Below are 20502 nucleotides of genomic sequence, written 5' to 3' on the forward strand. Positions count from 1 at the left end.
CGTCTTCCCCTTTCCCGCCTCTTGGGCTCAGAATTAAACCATTTCTTGCTGCTTCTAGAATTGAGCTGGAAAATATAGCTCCCTCCCGACTTCTTTCTTCTCGTCCTTGGCAATTGGTTAGGCCCCAAGTGGACCTAACATTAACTACATTTAAAAATCAGAAACTAATGAATTACAATATAAACAAGACTATAATCAATTAAAACATAAATGTAGCAATTTCAAATCCTTATTTGCAGATGGGTCCAAGGACGGTGACACAGTGGCTTGTGCCACTGTCATTGGATCCAGAGCAATATCTTCTAAATTACCGGATAACAGCTCTATTTTCACAGCGGAAGCTAACGCCATATTAACGGCTCCTAAAGACACCCTAAACATAAACAGTATGTAATCTTTTCAGAATATCTTTCCTGCCTTCAGGCTATTACAATTTTTTCTTGCAAACATCCACTTTTAATTGAAATTATTGAATTGTATAATCATCCTGCTACTGGCCAATACGACATCGTCTTCTGCTGGTTACCCAGCCATGTAGGCATTTCTGGTAACATAATTGCCGATCTTGCTGCCAACGCAGCACTCAACAAATCTGTGACACCACTTCTTATTCCATACTCTGATTACAAATCTAGCATTAGAACCTACATTAGTGATCTGGTGCAAAAGAAATGGGACACCCAGGTAGGTGTAAATAAATTACATGAAATAAAAAAGTATATTGGTTACACCTACTTGGGTTGTCAGTCCAGATTTGAAGAGGTTATTTCACGACGATGTCGTGTTGGCCATACTAGATATACTCATACATACCTGTTAAAAGGTGAGGATCCTCCATTTTGTATCCCTTGTGATGAGAGAGTGACGGTCAAGCATATCATTGTTGACTGTGTTGAATTCTCCATCATAAGAGATAAGTATATTTTACTGTAAAACCGTTAAGGATCTTTTTAACACAGTCAGTGCTCATTTAATTATTCTTTTTCTTAGAGGAAATTGATTTCTTGGTTGAATTATGAGTAATATGTTCTGTAAATAGGTGCAGTTTAATAATTCGTAGTTTAGATTAGTAACTTGAAATTGTTAGTGGCTGTACCCTCAAAGGGGGTAGAAGTATTGTAAAATTATTGTCCTCCTGAGAAGGTACGTAAGTCCCAAAACATTCCATGTACATTTAGACTTTCCACTGTTTTTAATCTTAGTATATGAGCATTTTTCATTTCTGGCTAGTTGTGGCTAAATTGCTTTCATCTGAAGGGATGATGTAAATCCAGCTAGGGTCAATGCAGGGGGCTAAGGTACTGTAAGTCCCCATGGTCCCTAGTATGGCGATCTACCTTCAGTTGTTGACAATCTATAGCCTGTTTTTATATTGTATTGTCTGAATAGTGATATTAGTTTTAACTTTCCACGCTAATTTTAATTCCACTTGTGATATTCTAGTCGTTTTACTGTCCTTCGCTGACAGGTTTTTATAATAGTCATATATTTCATTTCAGTATTAAATGTTCTCGTCACGATATGGCTGAGACATTGCCGATGTGACGTTAAATATTAAGTCACTCACTATATGCGGTAGGCAGCCTAATGGTTGAAGCGTTCGCCCGGCGGGCCGACGACTTGGGTTCGATTCCCCACTTGAGTATGATGTGTACAGCCCTTTTCTGCTATCCCCGGCGTAATAGTGCTCTGTTGTTGCTAAAAGCTTTGCAAAACTAAAGTCACTCGTTATAATTAATGGTCTTTAATATTAGTTAGTTACGACATGTTTTGTATAAGGAGTGTGATGCGTGATAGACGACATCGCTGTGTGAGAAATACATTCAGTAACAAACACAGAGCTACATTCTTCCTTTCTTTCGAGCCTCTGTCTATCTATCCGCAAGTCTGTCCTGTGGCCTTGGGGCCCAAAGCATGCAGTTTGCCTTATGAGACAGCTGATGACTAACAGTTGACTAGATGGTCTCGGTCTAAAGCTGTTTGCCACAGCCTCGAGTCTGTTGTTGTTTCCTGAAACTGCTGTGTTTCAGTTATTTATTACAAATTACAGTAGGGAACGGAATCTGAGGCAGACCCGGAAATCATCCCGGCTCGCCGACTGGAGGCCACGTACGTTTCTACTGAAGAACCACATCTTATACAGATGGGAAAAATGGGCCCATTCATATCTTTGATACAACAATATTTCTTTTATATTTTCTGCAAAAAATATTGTTAATAAATAAGTTCGATTACTCTTAAGGGTAAGAGCCCATTTGTAGTGTTCCCCTTATTCACTGCGGATACAGTGGGTACAGTGGGGTGGGGGAGGTGGAGAATGGGATGTTCAACACAAACTTCATTTTCACCCAAGTTGCAAAAAGGGGAGGGGTGGGCAGTGCCCACACTGCATTTTCACCAGTTTCAAATGGGAAGAGGGAAGGCCCATCCCTGAACACAGCCCCCGCACCCCACCCCGACCCCTTAACTGAATTATCCCATGGACTTTTCATATGTAACGTACATTTATGGACAAATAAAGTGCATGACCCCCCTGCATGACACATACAAAATCAATTACCCCCCCCCCCCCCTCCCTCAATCTGCGCATATTTTTTTTAAAAGCATGACTTTCAAATATTTTACATACAACCGCCCCCCCCCCCCAACACACACACACACCAACTATGAATTAGAACGATACAAAAATAAAAATCTGAGCTGAACATTTAAATTTTAACTACATCTAAAATCAAAACCACAATCCCTCAGAAATACACTTTGAAATTATATTTTCAAGACACAATAACAAATCAAGCAACAAGCAAACACATAAACCACAGAACATGAGCGTAGAGTGCCAAAAAATGTATATATCTAAAATACGATATTTTGTTAGCATTAAAAAAAGTGCGTAGAATTATTAATCGCGGGGAAAATGTCAAATACAGTCCTAACATTGATCGTGGCTATAAATAAACATGCACGCGGGGAGCAACTTGTCATAAAACCCGTGTGATCAACTAACATGTCTAAACAACGACAAATCGTATCCCCTTTCGATAACCCTGCTCGAGACATTATAATTCCAATTCTGCCCGTCCAGTGCTAATCGATGCATTTTGCCGGGGTGCATCTTACGGTCACTGGGTCAAATACGATACTTACGTTCAATGTGACCCAGTTACCGCGCAGAAAAGGTCAGCAAAGTGGGCCTCAGAACTTACACTACATTGACCCTTGACCTGTTGTCAAATTTCACCCGGTGTAGCTTCAAGTCTGTTTTTAATCCTACGAATATAAATTCATTGATTAGTGCATGCCATCAGTGTAGCTACAAGCTGTATATTTTTATATGTGACCAGTGAAGCGCGATATATTTAGTACATAGGGACTATTTCTTGTGGTGCGCAGTTAACGGTAAGGCGACCGCCATCATGGCCACTGTTATTTCCGCACACAAGTCGGCTTGAGACCTGTTCAGCTTCAACATGAATTGACAGTGGGATTTTGGTATTCAAAATGGAATTTTTGGACCCGGTGTGAAAATCGGAATGAATTGACATAAAATCTGAGGTGATGTTGTGTTTACAGGGCTCGAAAGGGACAGAGCGCGAGCACCTGCAAAACCGAAGAGGTGATATGTGAATATCTATCGGTGCACTGTCGCGATAATTTTACATCGCTCCACCACCATTGACTTTTGAGTGTTCCGAAATTTCCAAGAATGGCGAATAAAATCAAAGAATGGGTCAGCAAAAACAAACGTCGGTACAAAGAAGATGGCTACGACCTGGACTTGACGTGTATCCTTTAACACATGTTGAACATTCCAAAATGTCAAACATCTCACTCCCAAACGATTTAAATGACACTTAAAGTAATTATTTTACAAGTGTCTTCAGTTTGACAACTGCTATTTGATGAATTGGCATGAATGTATGTTTTCAACGCTTAATGTTCATCATATTTTTGTACCACAGCTCGACATGCCCCTAGCTGTCATGTACTCAATGTTGATAACGAGATCTACAGGACAAAATCTTAACAGGAAGTAATTCTCTTCAACCTAGACTTCTGATCATGTGGTGGAGTGTGCACAGTGTTGCATATCCTGCGATTTCGTGCATTTTTGCACAGTAAATAAGTAAGAATTTACATATTTATTAGTTTGCTGGCAATATCAGGTGCTCTAATTTCTACCACATGTTGACGTCTTACAATTAACTGTCGGTTATTCAAGTATACAATCAACTTCCTGCAACTTTATATGCAAGTCTCTTGAGAGTGCACTCTAGTGGGTTTTTATGTTTATGTTTTCATATTCAAAACCTAACTGATGTTCCATCGTGGGAAGGCAGTGGTTTATAAGTTGCAATATTTGGTCAGATTTCAGTGACATTTAGAAGCCGGTATAATAAGGAGATACTTGGAAAGACTTTTTATAAGTGGCTTGGCTTTTATCGGATATTTGTTTATTACGCATACAGTTCTGATTTCTGAAACTGCTTCAGGTGCAACCCAGGTATGTCAGTCAGTTAATCAATTTGCAATTTACATGTCCTCTAAAAACCTAGACCAGCAGAATTTTTATCAAGTAAACTTTATGACATTAAAGTTACGTTTATTTTAGGACATGGTATGGGACATATATAACAATATTATTGGATACTGGATAAGATAGATGATATGTAATATTGTGTGGGTGGTAGAGACAGGTCTGCTGAAGTTAGACATCGTAAAATGTTCAGAATACCGGGTTTCATTTAACCATATCATACAGGAATTTGTGCAACCCCTCATTGAAGAAAACAGGTTATTATTTATCTCTAGATGTACCCAGTACATGTCAAAAATGTTACATCCTTGTGACTTAATGAGAATTTTCTCCACACCACTTTGTAAATTTAGTACCAGTCATTTGCACTCTAAATAATTATTCATAATGATAGATTGTTAGTGTCTTGTCACTCTTCCTGAAATAATGCAGATGTGCATTATTCACGAATAGTGCTTCAAAGTAAGGTCCTGTAAGTTAATGTCTGTCTGACCCGCTGAACATTCACAGGACCCATAGAATGAAAGTTAGACTCACATTTCAGATTTGTTATGATTGTTAACAAATGTAAAATTTATAAACAGCAAACAAGTGTAACGTGTCACATATGACTAAGTTATTGTAGAATATACAGTCGGGCACAGGGGCTGGCGGGTTGTACTCATAGACTGTTGCCCATTCTGTTAGACTTGTCCAAGGATCAGGTGCTATTCTTGAACACTGATGTGACATAAAGTGTTAACTAGAGATAGTGTAATTTTATGTTGTACTTTTTGTGTGACATCAAATGAATGTTACTTACGATACTGACAAAATTATTCACTTGCTGTTAAAAGCCGCACTCAGCAATATTCCAGATATATGACAATGGTTGTTATTTTTTTAAAATAAACTTTGGAAAAGAAGATTCGTTGACTGACCGCATGAGCATCAATTTACACAAATGTAATGCAGTGACCTGTGTCAACCAAGGCAACAAGTCTGACCACATGATCACGTTAATCGCCTCTTACAACAAGTTTTAGTTGCTGAAGATCAATTTTAAACTGTATCTTTAATAGTGAAAAGGCAAGAGAATGTAGTCTGAGTAATTCCATTAAAGTGATTTTCTCAAAGAAAGTAACATTTTTTAGAATTAACCACTGTTTATTTATACTCTTAAAAAAATATGGGATCCTGAACTTTCAATTTGGATAGGAATGATAAACGTTAATAAACGTTTCAATTACAGACCTCTTATTAATGCACCACCATTTCCCTCTATTACACCACTCCTAAACACAACAAATGATATGACGTGCACAACACAGTAGTCCCATACACATGCATGGGGTCCCTTTCTTGATTTTTCAAGGAGCTGGAGAAATCACTTAGAAGTTAGAACCTTAATTTTGGCACTCATCTTGCATCACACATTTGTTAGTGTTTGTTTCTAGTTGTTTGTCCTAAAATGAAAATCGCATACATGCCGTAAGTTACATGCCATACACCAATCATCTTTCAAAAGCAACTACATTCCAAATAGCTATGGTTGTGAGGAAGTGCAAACAGTGATGCACTCTCAAAACATTCAATAATATCGTATCAACATTGATTAACTCCGATAAATCTCCCAAATATTTTTAATCGTAAATGAAAAAAAGAGAGTTCCTCAACTTTTTTTTAAGAGTATGTCAGTGATTAACAGGTGCTGTCATGAGCTTAACACAGTTTAGTCAGGTGGAGCAAGGTTGTAATAATGATAATAATGAGTAATGCATTAAACTTCATTCAAGGCGGTATGCTCATACTAGTCATAGTGCTCATATCAACATGCACCAGAGGCAAGCTTGAGTTAGTTAAGTTGTTTAATACTGATCACTGGATTGTCTGGTCCAGACTCAACTATGTTGCAAACCGCTGCCATAAAGCTGGAATATTGCTGAGTGTGGACCTTGGGGGATTTACTAGACAACTTTTCTTCTATATTTTACATAGCACAGTTAACAGGTTTGTTTCAAAATACACTCGGCATATGATGAATACATGATATGCTGAGAATGGATCCATTTGTTAGTGACTAGGATCCCACTCCACGAAGCATTTGTAAGATCATGACCTCTCTTAACTCTACAGTTTACCTTTAACTTATGAAAGGACATAGCGCTATGAAAACTTTGTATCTTGGCTCAATACTCGGAAGTGTAATGAATGATAGTCCATAAAATGTACCCCAGCAACTCTTTACTTTGTCAGGCTGGACACAGTTGAATGCAGCAAACAGAAGTAAGACAGAAAGTTTCAACATCTGGCATATTTCCTGCTGGATCAATTTTTGATCATGCTACAGCTCATGTCAGTATTTGTATGGAGGTACCAAAGTGGCACTAAATAACCCTATTATTGTTACACGTCATGCTTGAACAGTGTTGAGAAGGTGCAAGTTTTTATTACCCTCTTTGTGCAAATGCATACTTGATTACCTTTATGAGTTTCACCTTGTGTAGCAAGCTTGAATCAGAACTTGGAATCTATTGTCCTCCTGAGAGAGTACGTAAGTCCCAAAACATTCAATGTAAATTTAAGTCCACTGAGTTTTTAATTGTGGTAGTCTTGTTATTTTAATTTTGACTAGTATCCAGTACATTTGCCAGTGGCTGAAGGGATGGTGTGGTGTAAATCCAGCTAGGGTCCATGGAGGTAGCAGAGGCACTGTAACTTATGTAAGTCCCCATGGTCCTTTTAATGGTGATCTACCTTCAGTTGTTGGGGATCTGTAGCGGGTGTTTTATAATGACACATTACAATGTTTTAGTTTTTCATGCTAGTTTTATATTTATATCTGTAATATTCTAGTGTTTTTACAGTCCTGTCGTTGACAGGTTTTTATAGTGTACATATATTCCACTTCATTGTTAAATGTTCCCGTTATGATATGGCTGAAATATTGCCCATGTGACGTTAAATATGAACTCACTCACTCACTCACTCATTCACTCACTCAAAACTCAGAATCAGAGAATAGCTTTATATAACCTTATAAAGTTGTTCTGATGTTATCAGGTTCAACCCAGAGGTATGGTAACAGAACTTTCATTACAGTAATACATTATTAATGCATTTCACTTTTTTGTTGTATATTTTGTTCAAAGTGCAGACATTATACCCCGTGAGGTATCAGAAGGTCAACAGTCATGACTATTTCATCCTACTGGGTACCCATTCACTGCAAATGAATAGAGGCAGTTTTGAACAAGCATACCTGTATGGGGGTGATGTGTATGTTGTGGGTCAGAACTGGAGTAATAGAAGCTATCAAGAACCAAAGTGCTACACGCAGTCACCAACCCATGCACCAACTTATTTGTCATGCCACCATTCTCGGCTATATGTCACATGTGGAGGATCGTTGTAAATGGAATACTGAACATGAAATTTTGCTCCTTGATTAATCATGTTCACAAGGAAAAACTTAGCTCTTGCAAATACAATGCTATAGCCATGTGTCTTGCAATTTGATATGTATCATGATATGAACTAATAATATAAGTGATATCATTGCCACAGAAAATAGTGAGTAAGAAACTAACTCCTTCAAAAAGACAGAAAGCCCACAGGGCTGATCACTAAAAAATGTTGCCAGCCCTATTAACATGTAACCAGCCCTGAATTAAATATAGGAAATTGAGATATGGTGTTATAAGAAAGTAATCAATGAATTACTTGTAGTGATGTAAACTTAAACATGTGCGAAAGGAAATTTAATATAACCGTAACTTGGTCGTCACTGTTGATTCATTGAGTGTCACTGCCATCAGAAAAGAATGACATTATTCACTGGCTGAAAGAATTCTCTAGGGCAGTCACATTTAGTGTTAGATACATGAGTAGGTTGATCTGTGGAAGTTACGGTTTGAATGATCATGAACTATACAGACATCTTCTAGTTACAACAGTTGTAAATTAGTTTGGAAATATATCCTGTAGTCAATGACATGGTCAAATATATACCCTTGGAAAATGTATTGGCGCACAGGGCTGGCTGTAATATAAAGTAGTAAGCCCGCCATGTAAATAGCAAGCAGCGGGCTGCCGGGCAGACGCTATTTCATACACTGTGAGTAATAATGCAGTCAGTGAAATAGAACTGTATGATCTGCTTTTTGCATTTATATATTATTATCCATAAAACATCATCTCCCATAAAGGATGGATATTAAATATTACTGTTAGCCATGCAACACTCTTGTTAATGTTATGGAGGTGCAACTTCTTCATTATTTACACACAATATTTCTGGGCTAATACACACGCATAACAAGTTTGTTGTATTACCCTGCCAACTTCTTAATGCCTATCAAACATATACTCTTAACGGTCGTCTCATCTACACCAGGAGTTTTGAAATATTGTCCAGCAGTGTACATTTACAGTGCATATTGTTGATTGTGGTTAAGAAATAAAGACAGATAAAGCAAGATCTCAGATAATTTTGTCAATTGGTGATTACATCCAATGTTCATGTTTTGAAACAGACTTGGTCACAATAGCTGTGTGATATGATTAGTACTCAAGATGATACTAACATGGCGAATCCATTGTGCTGCAAATATGATACATTTCATCATGTATCTAATACCAAGATTGAGTAATGAATACCATCACAAGTCAGCAGTTGATGTGGATTTTATCCACTAAAAACATTATGAGACAGGGATAAAACTGGGTTGCATTTCTGCGTCATTTCTGCATCAAAATATGAATTGCTGCTGACAGAAGTTTTGGTTACTTCCTTTGGACACAGCATATTTCAAAACTCCTCACCCAGAAAATACAAGTGCAGTCTATGTATGATGTTGTAAATATTGTTATTGTTTGCCGCAATCACCCGAAAACCAGTTTAAGTCCACACGCAATAATATTGTAGATGAGTTGTTGTAATGTTGTTTCAGCCAGTCAAAGTGTTTGTTTCGAAAAATCTTTCATTTGGTAACTTTCGGGTTTTTTTCTCGTTCATGAAAAGAATTATAAGTTTTATTATAACATACAACATAATAGCATACAAATTTAGTAAATACATTTAGCTGAAATCTTAAACCACCCAAATCTAAAGGTACCTACCTAGTAAAATTAACTTGGTGGGGTACTTAACCCACCTATCAGGCCTTTGAGACCACTTTGCCCCACTCAAACATTTCAAGGTTTATCCCTGATGATATAATATCTTTGACATGTATTAGCCATGCAGATAGTGTTCATTTATCACACCAGTGGCCAGTGACGACATGACTGGGCATTGTCTGTTTACCTGCCTAGCTTGGGATGTGGTCCCCTTTGCATATCTTTCTTATAAATAACACCGAAGTTCAAGTATAATGTTCCTTTTAAAATACTGAATTGAATTTTTGAAGGGATACAGATTCAAGTCATGCAATGACTAGTACTGGCTATATTGACTACTGAAGAATACCAGAAGTCTATTTGACTGGTGTCTTATTGCCATCAAGTATATTGCTGACACTATTAACTCTTCGTTCGTCTGACATACTTTATGACTGTTTTAGTGTTAAACTGTGATAGTCGTTTTGAATTGTTTCTGTAACTTGTTGATTGGCGGTAATTGTAAGCTTTTCTCTTGACGTTATTACTGAAAAATATGAAAGCATTAGTTAGCAGTATTTATTTGTTTGTCGTTTTTTAGTCAATAGAATATTTGGACATTATGTTCATGAACATCTTTTAATCATTGATGGCATGCAGTCATGAATGTTCCCAAAAATCAAACTTGATGGAGAATCTGGTGTGGCCAAGCGGTTCAAGCGTTCATTTGTCTAACCAAACACAACAGTCCTTTTCGTTGGATGGATGGAATGTGTTAAGCTCACTTCTGCGGGGTTTGGGAAAGAAAACATTGACAAAGGGCCATTTTCATGATTATAACCCATTTTCTTAATATAGAATGGACCATTGCCCTTGTATCAATAGTAAACTTCAAAAATTTTATTGGGCTGTTTTGTATTCTAATATGCAAAATGGCAATTGGCCCATGACCCCTGCCTTTCCCAATCCCTGTTCATGTGTCCCCCACCACAATATTGCAGGAATATTGCTAAAAGCAACATAATACAATACTCTCCCTATCCCCCTGATCACATTGAAGTAGATGGCAGCAATTTTAAAATTATGCATAGATCAACATGTAATGCCATGGTTGCAGTTTGAGCTATAATAGAACATCTCCATGCTGTCATTTCTGTAGTGATACAAGTTTTCAGGAAGCTTGTCAAGCTGAACACATTTCTGGTGTACATACTGGTGATATTGCTGGATTAATGCTAAAAACTGACTCAATCATTTACTCACTTGTGATATGAACAAAAATGGATTGTTAAACACTTAAATGGTGCTGTGACAGCTTGCTCACAGATCAAGAATTTTTGACATGGCCGCTGGTTGCCATACTGAAGCCCCAGTGAAAGTTGTTTACAATCTGATCTGTATTTGGCTGGTATTAATTGTTGATAACACCTGTTGACACACTCCCCCACTGTTGTACCATTTCAGATTTTTCTCTGTATTTTGAACATTCTCGCACAGTCACCTGCAGGTTAGTTTAGCATGGGTTTGTCTCTTATTCTGTCTGTTCTGCAGGTTATTGTATATGCTAAAAATAAATTCAATACTCTTTACCATGGGATTTATTTGAGAGAACTGTATCATTGCAACTCATATTTAACTGCCAATCTCTTTTGGAATCAGAGATCCATTAAGTCCTGAAAGGCACTCCTCCGTCCTAACCATGTTAACTGCTGGAGGGATGAAGCTTGCCAGGAGATATCCAGTCCTTGGCAGTCTGCCCTCGGTGCTGAAACACCAGGAGAGACTTTCAAAAAGAACAAATTGAAAAACTACTCGATAAATAGTTGCTAGATCATCTTTTCAGTTTTCTATGGCAATCGTCAGCCATCTCTCCCTGCCGTTGGTTTTGGAACTAAAGTATTAGATAAAATAACACCACAGCCTTTCACACCAGCCCCAGGAGCCTTCAAAGCATACCATATCTTACATCTATACTTCTGCAGCGCTACTTTTTTACCACTGTGTATTTTCCCCCAGCAACAAGTAGTTCTTTGTCATGGTCCACTTTCCTGATATCAACTTTTGAGAATGTTGCAGCCCCGATTGAATCGTTTTGGGAGCTGGTCTCTGCAGATCTGTGGCTCTGTGAATGGCACAAAGTTGGTAATTGATACAGCATTTATTGCCTGGCTGTAGGCACATTGGCATAGAGAGCTTCTCATAGTGCACTGATCATCAGTTCTGCTATTATGGACAGGTGGTTTTGAAGAGATGGATTTTGAATAAACACATGCTGAGTGTTTATATGCATATCTATAAATAACCGTGGTATGGTGACACAGTAACACAATTGTGTGTGCAAGGAGGAACTAGGTTTTACTGAGCTGATTGTGTAATGATAAAACCAGCTTGCTCTGCCGGGCTCAGTTAACACTCACTCAGAGAAGCAGTTTTAACATGGTTGAGATTGTTACGTTTGAAACTGAAAGCAAAATTGAAACAACCAGTTTTGATTAATACATGAAAACTTTCATGTCCAAATTTGTTGTTGCTGTTGAACTTTCATGAAGCTCTACTTTTCATTGTGTTCAGGTTTTCAGATTCGTAACAATATTAGGTATTATAACAAAATAATAGTAAGTCATTTCACATATGCTGCTTTTTGGTGCTTAATCAGAATCTGATAATTGTCCCATTTATCAGATGAACAATTGTTTAATATGTCACAACCTTTGTAAAAACGTATTCATCATAAAAACCCGCCACAGTCTGAGTATTTACTAGTGATGTTTCTATTAATTGAAATAATCTTAGATTGGTTTCAGTGATCAAACAACAAAGCAATCATCATTACACAATGCCATGTAGAAAGTAGTCATTATAACATGTTATATGTGGGATTACACTTCCGTAGTAAAGTGCAGTGACAAAGCAATCAATAACATTTTCTGATAATCGATTACAAATAATTTTGGAACTACTGTTTTAGTTTTCTAAACACTTGCCTGAATATTTTTTTTGAACACTCTGGGAAGTATATTTTCATAGGATGCATAACTTTACATTGGATCTGAACTTTGCAAATGCAACTTGTGTTGTTGCTATATATAAGTAAAAAACCCAACAGATGACAACATGTAGTTTTTCTATACATTTATCTGCAATAACAACATGAATAGGAAATTGTGAAAAATGACTGGAACCATTTTTTTTTTTCTTCAGTGATTGCTGATTAGTCATGTACCAATCAGTATGAGAATCCGGCATGTGTGACACAACCCACTTATTTACAGTTAGACAGAGCAAACACTGCTCAAACACAAAGATATGCAGTGATTTACATTATGCAAATTCCTGCATCCTGTGCATATGAACATTTACAGTGGACACAACGAAATAGACTAACGTGTCCACAGGGACACAGAACAAGTCCAAGTACTTTTTTGAATATGTTGATCAAGTAACAATAAGTTATCACTGAGTCTGCATCTAGGCAGGGTATGATATCTTTTGCATTTTAATTACTGTGATGATTATGATACACAATACAATAACACTGACTGAATTGTAACTGTGTTATAACTAATAACATAGTATGAGTTATAATGTGTAAGTGTCTGTGACTCCCAGTTTGTAGTCGTGGACCCCTGAAAATAAAGAGCATGAGTCCCAGGGACCCTCAAATACAGGACTCCAAATAAATCCCTGGATATGACGTCTGGAAACCTTTGATCCAATGATACAGTTTCACAGAGATCTTGTCACCTTGATCAGTCAGGTTTCCCATGGTTACCTGATGTCATCTATGTCAATCAATGACTCAATGTTTGCTAGTATGTTGATGTGGCTGACGATAGAAAAAACCTTCAAGATGAATTAAGGTGCCTATAGTGTCCCTATAGTGTCCCACAAGTCTGTATACTGCACTACCTAAATCTAATTACATACTTGCACATTAGATTGATATGGTTTAAAGTCTACTGCTTTGTGTTGCACATGAGATTGGTATGGTTTAAGGTCTACTGCTTTGTGTGTCCTGAATAGACCTCGATTTGAACTTACCAGTTGTTTGACAAAGTCGGTTAATGTTTCCACAATTTGCATGATTTACACGCTTTGAATATCAATGATAACGACTTACTGTCCATGAACTAGGTGACTCAGTTACACAAATGGAAACTTTCATGCAAGACTAAAGCTGCATTAATAAGTATATGAAATGTGCAATGATTTGTAAGATGGTTTTAGCATGTCATTGGACATCTGAATTGCAAGACCCCTATTTGTCATCCATACATTGAAATTTCCTGCCTTAGCCTGTAAGATCTGATGATTTGTTAGTTTGTGATGAGCAGTATTTAACATGAACGGAAATATGTCCATTGTTTTCCAGTGGTTTCCTGGTTTCATGTCTACTTGATAGTCACAAAAGGCTACTGTAAACATCATTTTATAGCCTTAGAGTTTGTATCTTGAATGAGATAGTAGTATGTTCACTAGGTTGCATGCAGTGTCAGTTTTGTTCAGTTGCAATCTGTAGAATATTCTAGTCTTAAGAACTGATTCAGAATTTTGGCAGTCAGATATTATCAATCAGTGACGACAGCCATCACTGAATATTTACTTGCCTTCTGCATGATTTTGTCAGGCCAGCACACTAGCAAGACTTTTTAAGACACTAGCAAGAATTTATAAGGTTTTACCCAGGGTTTTTAAGTTTTTTATTATTGTTTTTAAGAACGGTGGAACCAAATGTAAGATACCAAAGAAGCTTTTAATAATATATTTATTGTTGAGTCAGCGAGGAAAAGTGTGTGTGTGCATGCATGCATGCATGCACGCTCATCCAAACTTGAATGTCTTTGATGTGTGCGGGCGATGGGGTAGTCCAGTTGTTAAAGTGTTGGCTCATCACTCCAAAGACCCATGTTCGATTCCCCACATGGGTACATTGTGTACAGCCATTTCTTTCATATTGCTGGAATATCGCTTTAAGTACCATAGAACTACTCACTCACTGTATGATGTGAGGCATGCTGCCAGATGTACTTTAGTAATTAGCGCTCAAATATACCAGCATGGAAGCGTGGATACCCATGATGTGGAGCTGTAAACATTTTCAGTGCCATGTCATCTTGACAAACGCCAATCCTTGATTCAGAACGTTCACAGGGTTTGGCCTCTGACAGATCAACAGGTTTAACTTCCTGGTTAATTCATGACTGTGTCATACTACCACATGCACAGAAATCACAGCACAAGGATGGCTACAGTTCGTGGACTGACAGATTAGTGCTTAAGTCTCTGAATATATATTTTGTTGATAGTAACATATAGACCCATTTATGTTGAAAAGGAATCCCAGTGAAATGTAAATTCAGAACCGGAGGAAATCTAGACTTTCTTCATTTATAAACTTAATTATTGTATTGAGGGCTAGGCAGTTGGGAAAATAATGTGGTTAGGGACTGTGAGACAGACAAGTGGACTTATTGTATTAACTTGAACTCTGGTGATGTTCGGATAAGACCAGACCAATTTTATTCCTTGTTTTATAGGTTTTTGTCCTCAGAAAACCTAAAGGCAGGAGGGGAAAAAAGTACTAGTCAAAGAAATATTCCTTCAAAATATCAAACATATTTTGCTTCTGGCAGTTTGTGAAGACAGTATGGATGGGACAAATGCAATCAAAAACAATTTTTCTTGTAAATTTACATTTTTGGCCTTTTAAAACCATACAGATTTCAAATTTTTTGGTGAGGAGAAAATTATCATTTTTTATTATTATTTTTTATTATTATTTTTTTCATTTTTGAAAAATACAACCAGCAACAAGAAATAGAAATGGTCTGGGCTTAGGTTTCAGATGTTGGTATGTTTGGTTTATTATCTCCGAACTACAGAGAGAAAGAGACAGTGGCATTGATTGGTCGAACTGGTTGCTTGAGGAAGCACTTCACAGTGTTGACATTTGACTATGACTTTATCAAAGTAGTGTTGTCTATTGATTGGAACGTATTTATTCCACAAGGTCTGCCATTGATTTCATAGGGCATATTAATTCCCGGAGGTGTTTTGTCATTGCTCATGATATTAACCACTTGTACATAATTGATTATGTACAGACATTTATCCCTCAGCTGCAATATTGCCATGTCAGGCATTAACGAAACAAACATTTCATCATAGATATAGCTTGGCTGTTGTAATCTGACTTTGCTAGAAATATCCCACAGTAGAATTCTTAAGATGATGATTGATTGTGATGTCACAGTGTAAAGTCTGTATGCCTTATTAAGCATCCACTATCCTACTCCCAGACTACGCTGGAAGTAATACAGGGTTTAGCTGAGTTCTAGATTTTAAGGGTTCAAGGGACATCCCACTTCCGGACTACGCTGGAAGTAATTCAGGGTTTAGCTGAGTTCTAGATTTTAGGGGTTCAAGGGAAATCCCACTTCCGGACTACGCTGGAATTAATTCAGGGTTTAGCTGAGTTCTAGATTTTAGGGGTTCAAGGGAAATCCCACATCCGTACATAGCTGGAAGTATTACAGGATTTACCCATGTTGTCGATTTATAGGTTCAAGGGAAACCCACTTCTTGACTGAGCTGGAAGTAATAAAGAGTTTAGATGAGTTTTTAGATTTTAGTGGTCAAAGGGACTCACATTTAAATACAGGCATCCAGGCTTTCAACATCATAGTTAAAATTTTACACATGTATGGGTTTAATAAGCTTCCCTTCCTTTCAGTTCAAAGAATGGAAAAGGGGGAAGCGAGAGTGATCAGGTATTGGGATCAGGTTGACTTGGTTGACAAGTCATTGTATCACAGTTGTGTAGGCTGATGCTCATTACTGGATTGTCCAGTCCAGACCACTGCCATATGACTGGAGTAGACTGCATCATTAAAGTTTAAACGGCAATCATTCAGTGTTCTTAGATTCTACATGTTCTATGGTACTTACTACAAGTACGGTAAACAGATATAAGGATGAGGAAGCCATACAATAATAACTTATCTGTTGAACTGTTCATCTTACATTGATAAGATAATAAAGCAGATGTAGGATACTTGACCTAGTTCAATTTTTCCTATGCCCTGTATCCACGGGTCACAGGTTCAGATATCATATAGACTTAATTGTAGATGGAAAGCTCCAATGCCATGTTGATGGATTTCACTGATGTGATGGGTATCTGAAACCAGCATCAGTCTGGGATTTCTCAAACATGAAGCTGGCACATGATGATATTACATAAATGCTATTAAAAGCAGGTGAAACCATCTCTCTCTGTGAAATACAAGTGTGTGACACATAACATAATATAGGCTGTTGCTTGGAAAGTTTCGTAAGCTTGCTAATCAGGAAGCTGAATAATGACTCATAGAAAGACGTATCATGTCGAAGCAGGACACATGGTCTGACCAATGAGAAACACTCTGACTTTGCGAAAAAAGAAAAAAATGCAGCGCCTTCTGAGATTCTCTTCAGACAGACTTGGAAATATATGTTTTGTTTTGACTAGTCAGCAAAACTGATATGTTGCAAATTGCTATCTATCTAACAGTAAAATTTGTTACTCACAAGGCAACCCTTAGGTATGACAAAACTTCCAGAAGCCAGCTTTTGAGAAACTGGCCTTTAGGAATGAATTGTCAGATTTTATCCCATCTCATCCAACTCCCACACCTTTTTGTGTTTTTACCGAATGCCGTTCATAGCTAGAGACCAAGGCCTACATTTTTTAAGCTCTCTTACCAGTCTTAGAGATAAGCTAGTTGTGACTATTTTAATGTATGGCACTAACGACCATCTTCACACAAAGAAAGCATCTAAAATCTAGGTCCAAGGTGATTGATATTCATGTTTCCTTCTTTTTAACATTAGGCTGGACCAATGTTATTTCTTGTTTTATGGATATGGATTCAAGAATAAGGTGGGGAGGGGGGTGGAGGAATAATTTTTCCACTGAAATATTTAAATCCTAGTGTCAGTGTGCTATAAATACTCTTGAAGTCAGTTTGAAACCTAAACTCACTGAGCTTATTTTTGCTTGACATGAACAAAAACAAAACGTTCACATGAAAACTCATGTGGTTTTTCGCTTTCATAGGTGATTTGTTTTTCTTTTTTCCCAGGTTTTTTCCCTCCTGCCTTTAGGTTTTCAGATAACAGAAATCTGTAAAACAATGATTAATATTAGTCTGAGTCTTACTACTCTGACCTTACAAATTTCTCCAAACACTCCTACTTCCTGTGAATCAAATCAAAGATTCAGCTATGCCTTGATTTGGAGGGGGGTATGTTTTGAATGTTCATTTGAATTTCTGAATTGCGTGATCAGACTGTGGCATATATTCTGCAGGAGGCTGTTTAGGCAGTAGAACTCTGTGTATTATAAATTAATTTAGCGTGGCCATCCTGGACCTTGCCAATCTGGAAACATCGTTATCAAGTAGTAACCATGGTAACTGATCGAAATAAGTCTGTATGTTTAGTTAATCAGTGAAACCATTTAACATGTTTTAAGTGAATATTTTGACAAATTACACTATATGAAACTACCACTGCATTGGTCAAATTGACAGCTGGTTGTTTGGAAGGTGGATTCGATTCACCTGGGCTAGAGATTGGATAAGTGGTGTTGAAGACAGTCCCAGTGTACCGATACCCCACTCACTCACCAAGTCAATTAGCCAGTGTCAGAGAACATTTGTCAGTACAGCTGAGGAGGCAGGCCTCTACAACAGCCTATAGACACTGCAGTCAGACCATTCTCCAGCAAGGTGGGCTGGTGATGGTGGGATGCTTCAGGCCACAGACCCACAGAGAAGCTTTGATTTGCCTGCCTGATGGGGTGAAAATGTGTTGTCTTGGAACTAATTGGTTTTGTTTATATCACCCGGTGGGAATATGGGTTGGGATTGTTCCCAGCTGCAAGAGCTGGTTATAAGAGATGACTTAATCGTTCTAGTGGTTTGGATATCCCAGGTGTGTGGAGTAGTGCTCGTGATATCAGTCACTGTTTTGACTGGTTCAGACTATGTATTTTATGATTATTTACAGAAACTAATCACATTGGTGAAATGTTGCAGATTACATAGTTTGCAACAAACAATGAGAATTTCTTTCAAGACAGAACACTCCTTGACAGCCTTAAGCCTGTCAAGGCACAGGGCGTAGCCAAGTGGTTGAAACATTTGCTCATCACACTGAAAACTCATGTTCACTTCCCCACATTGGAACAACATGCAACATTGCAAGGCACATTTATGGTCTCGTGCTGTCAGGTTGCGGGAACATTGCTAAAAGCTGCATAAAACCTCACTCATCACACAGTTATTTGATTCTGTAAATAATGAAGCCTTGACTACACAGTCTTGTGATTGAGATAGTCACACTTGATCCATGTACATGTGGTTTGATAACCAGACACCCGAGTGTGTGCCTCTGGCTGCTGGATGAATGTAATATGTAAGCTGTAACCTCATTGAAACGGCATAGGTTGCAAACAAAATTTGTATACGGGGGGAAACATATGGATGTCAACTGTTGTAGCCTTCTTACTCCTTCATCAGATGAATGAATATTCACTGATATATGAAAAGTATTTGATGCATGTTGAATGTGGAGTATGTCAGATATGCTATTTTGAAGAGAGATGTATGATGCAGTATGTTAGCCTGTCAGTATTGTCTTGTAACCATAGCAACAGGACCTCACCGTTTGCCTTAATTTTGTGGAGTATGTCAGATATGCTGTTTTTAGGTGTAATATATAGCATCGAGCAGAAAAAATGAGACACATGTTACATATATGAAAATTGATAATATACGCAGAGAGATCGCCGGACACTAATATAGGCTATTGGAGTTGACTTCCCATGATGTCAAGCGCTTCTCTCCCTTACATGCACTTTCGGCTTGGTCACGTGACCTTGTTAGCAGATGACAGAATGGATGAAATGGTAATTATGACTTAAAGAAGTAGACTTCAGGCATTGTATGAATCCGGCGTGCGATCAGTTAAGAAACTTGTGAAGTTGTCAGGCCTTAGGGCATCAGTTTACAGAATTTTATAAGAATCGAAGCAGGAGTTGGCGTAGGACGTAAACCGGGATCGGGACGTCGCTCGAGCCTGGGGCCTAATGACAGGAGGAGGGTTGCGCACCTTGCTGTGCTTCATCCGAACTGGTCTGCCAAACAGATTGTTGTCAAAGCATCAAGTCAAGGTGGCCCTGACTTATCAGAACGGACAATTCGACGCTCATTAAAATACTCTAGATATGCTTAACAGGTACAGAAAAAAGTCCCCTTGATGACAGATGACCGTAAGGCTAAAGGACTTGAATGGTGTAGAAAGTATGGCTGCCAGGATTTTTCCAATGTGATTTTCACAGACGAGAGTAAATTTCAGTTTTACAGAATAACGAGGAAGAGGTGGTCTAAGGGAGGAAAGTGCTTAAAAATGGTACCGAAGTTTTCTCCAAGTGTCATGGTATTGGTGGCATCAGTAAACTCTGTGTGACACCTCTGTTGAAGACGGAGGGCAGATTTGATTCTCGCAAATACTGTGATATTTTACAGCAAGGCGTACTAGATTCCCACATAGGTCAAAGTGGAATCTCATTCCAACTTCAACAAGACAATGCAACGATCCACAAATCAATTCACACCTTGACCTGGCTGGAAGCCAATCACGTGACCTTATTAAATTTTCCCGCAGCATCACCAGACTTAAATCCAATAGAAAATGTGTGGCAAATCATAGAGGACAAAGTTGAGAAGTTGGAACCCAAAAGCATCCGCGAGTGGCGTCATGTTATTGACCAGACATGGATGGACCTACCCCAAACTTACCTAGACAATTTAATAGATTCCATGTCGGACCAAATTCAGCAG

General features: G+C 38.0%; 2 protein-coding genes across 2 annotated transcripts in view; one reads left to right on the forward strand and one right to left on the reverse strand.

The window, feature by feature from the left end:
- LOC137285088 (zinc finger protein ubi-d4-like) overlaps positions 1-20502 on the reverse strand; it is a 283874-nt gene that overhangs the window by 211775 nt on the left and 51597 nt on the right. The gene's annotated exons all lie outside the window — the stretch shown is intronic.
- The window catches only part of LOC137285079 (phosphatidylinositol 3,4,5-trisphosphate 3-phosphatase and dual-specificity protein phosphatase PTEN-like), a 37891-nt gene continuing 20778 nt past the window's right edge, over positions 3390-20502 (forward strand). The window contains exon 1 of the mRNA XM_067817286.1: positions 3390-3785. Within this exon, the coding sequence (XP_067673387.1) occupies positions 3707-3785 (79 nt within the window). The 5' untranslated portion in view covers positions 3390-3706. The remainder of the gene's footprint in view (positions 3786-20502) is intronic.

Source organism: Haliotis asinina, chromosome 5, assembly GCF_037392515.1.
Source record: "Haliotis asinina isolate JCU_RB_2024 chromosome 5, JCU_Hal_asi_v2, whole genome shotgun sequence".
NCBI classification, from domain to species: Eukaryota; Metazoa; Mollusca; class Gastropoda; order Lepetellida; family Haliotidae; genus Haliotis; species Haliotis asinina.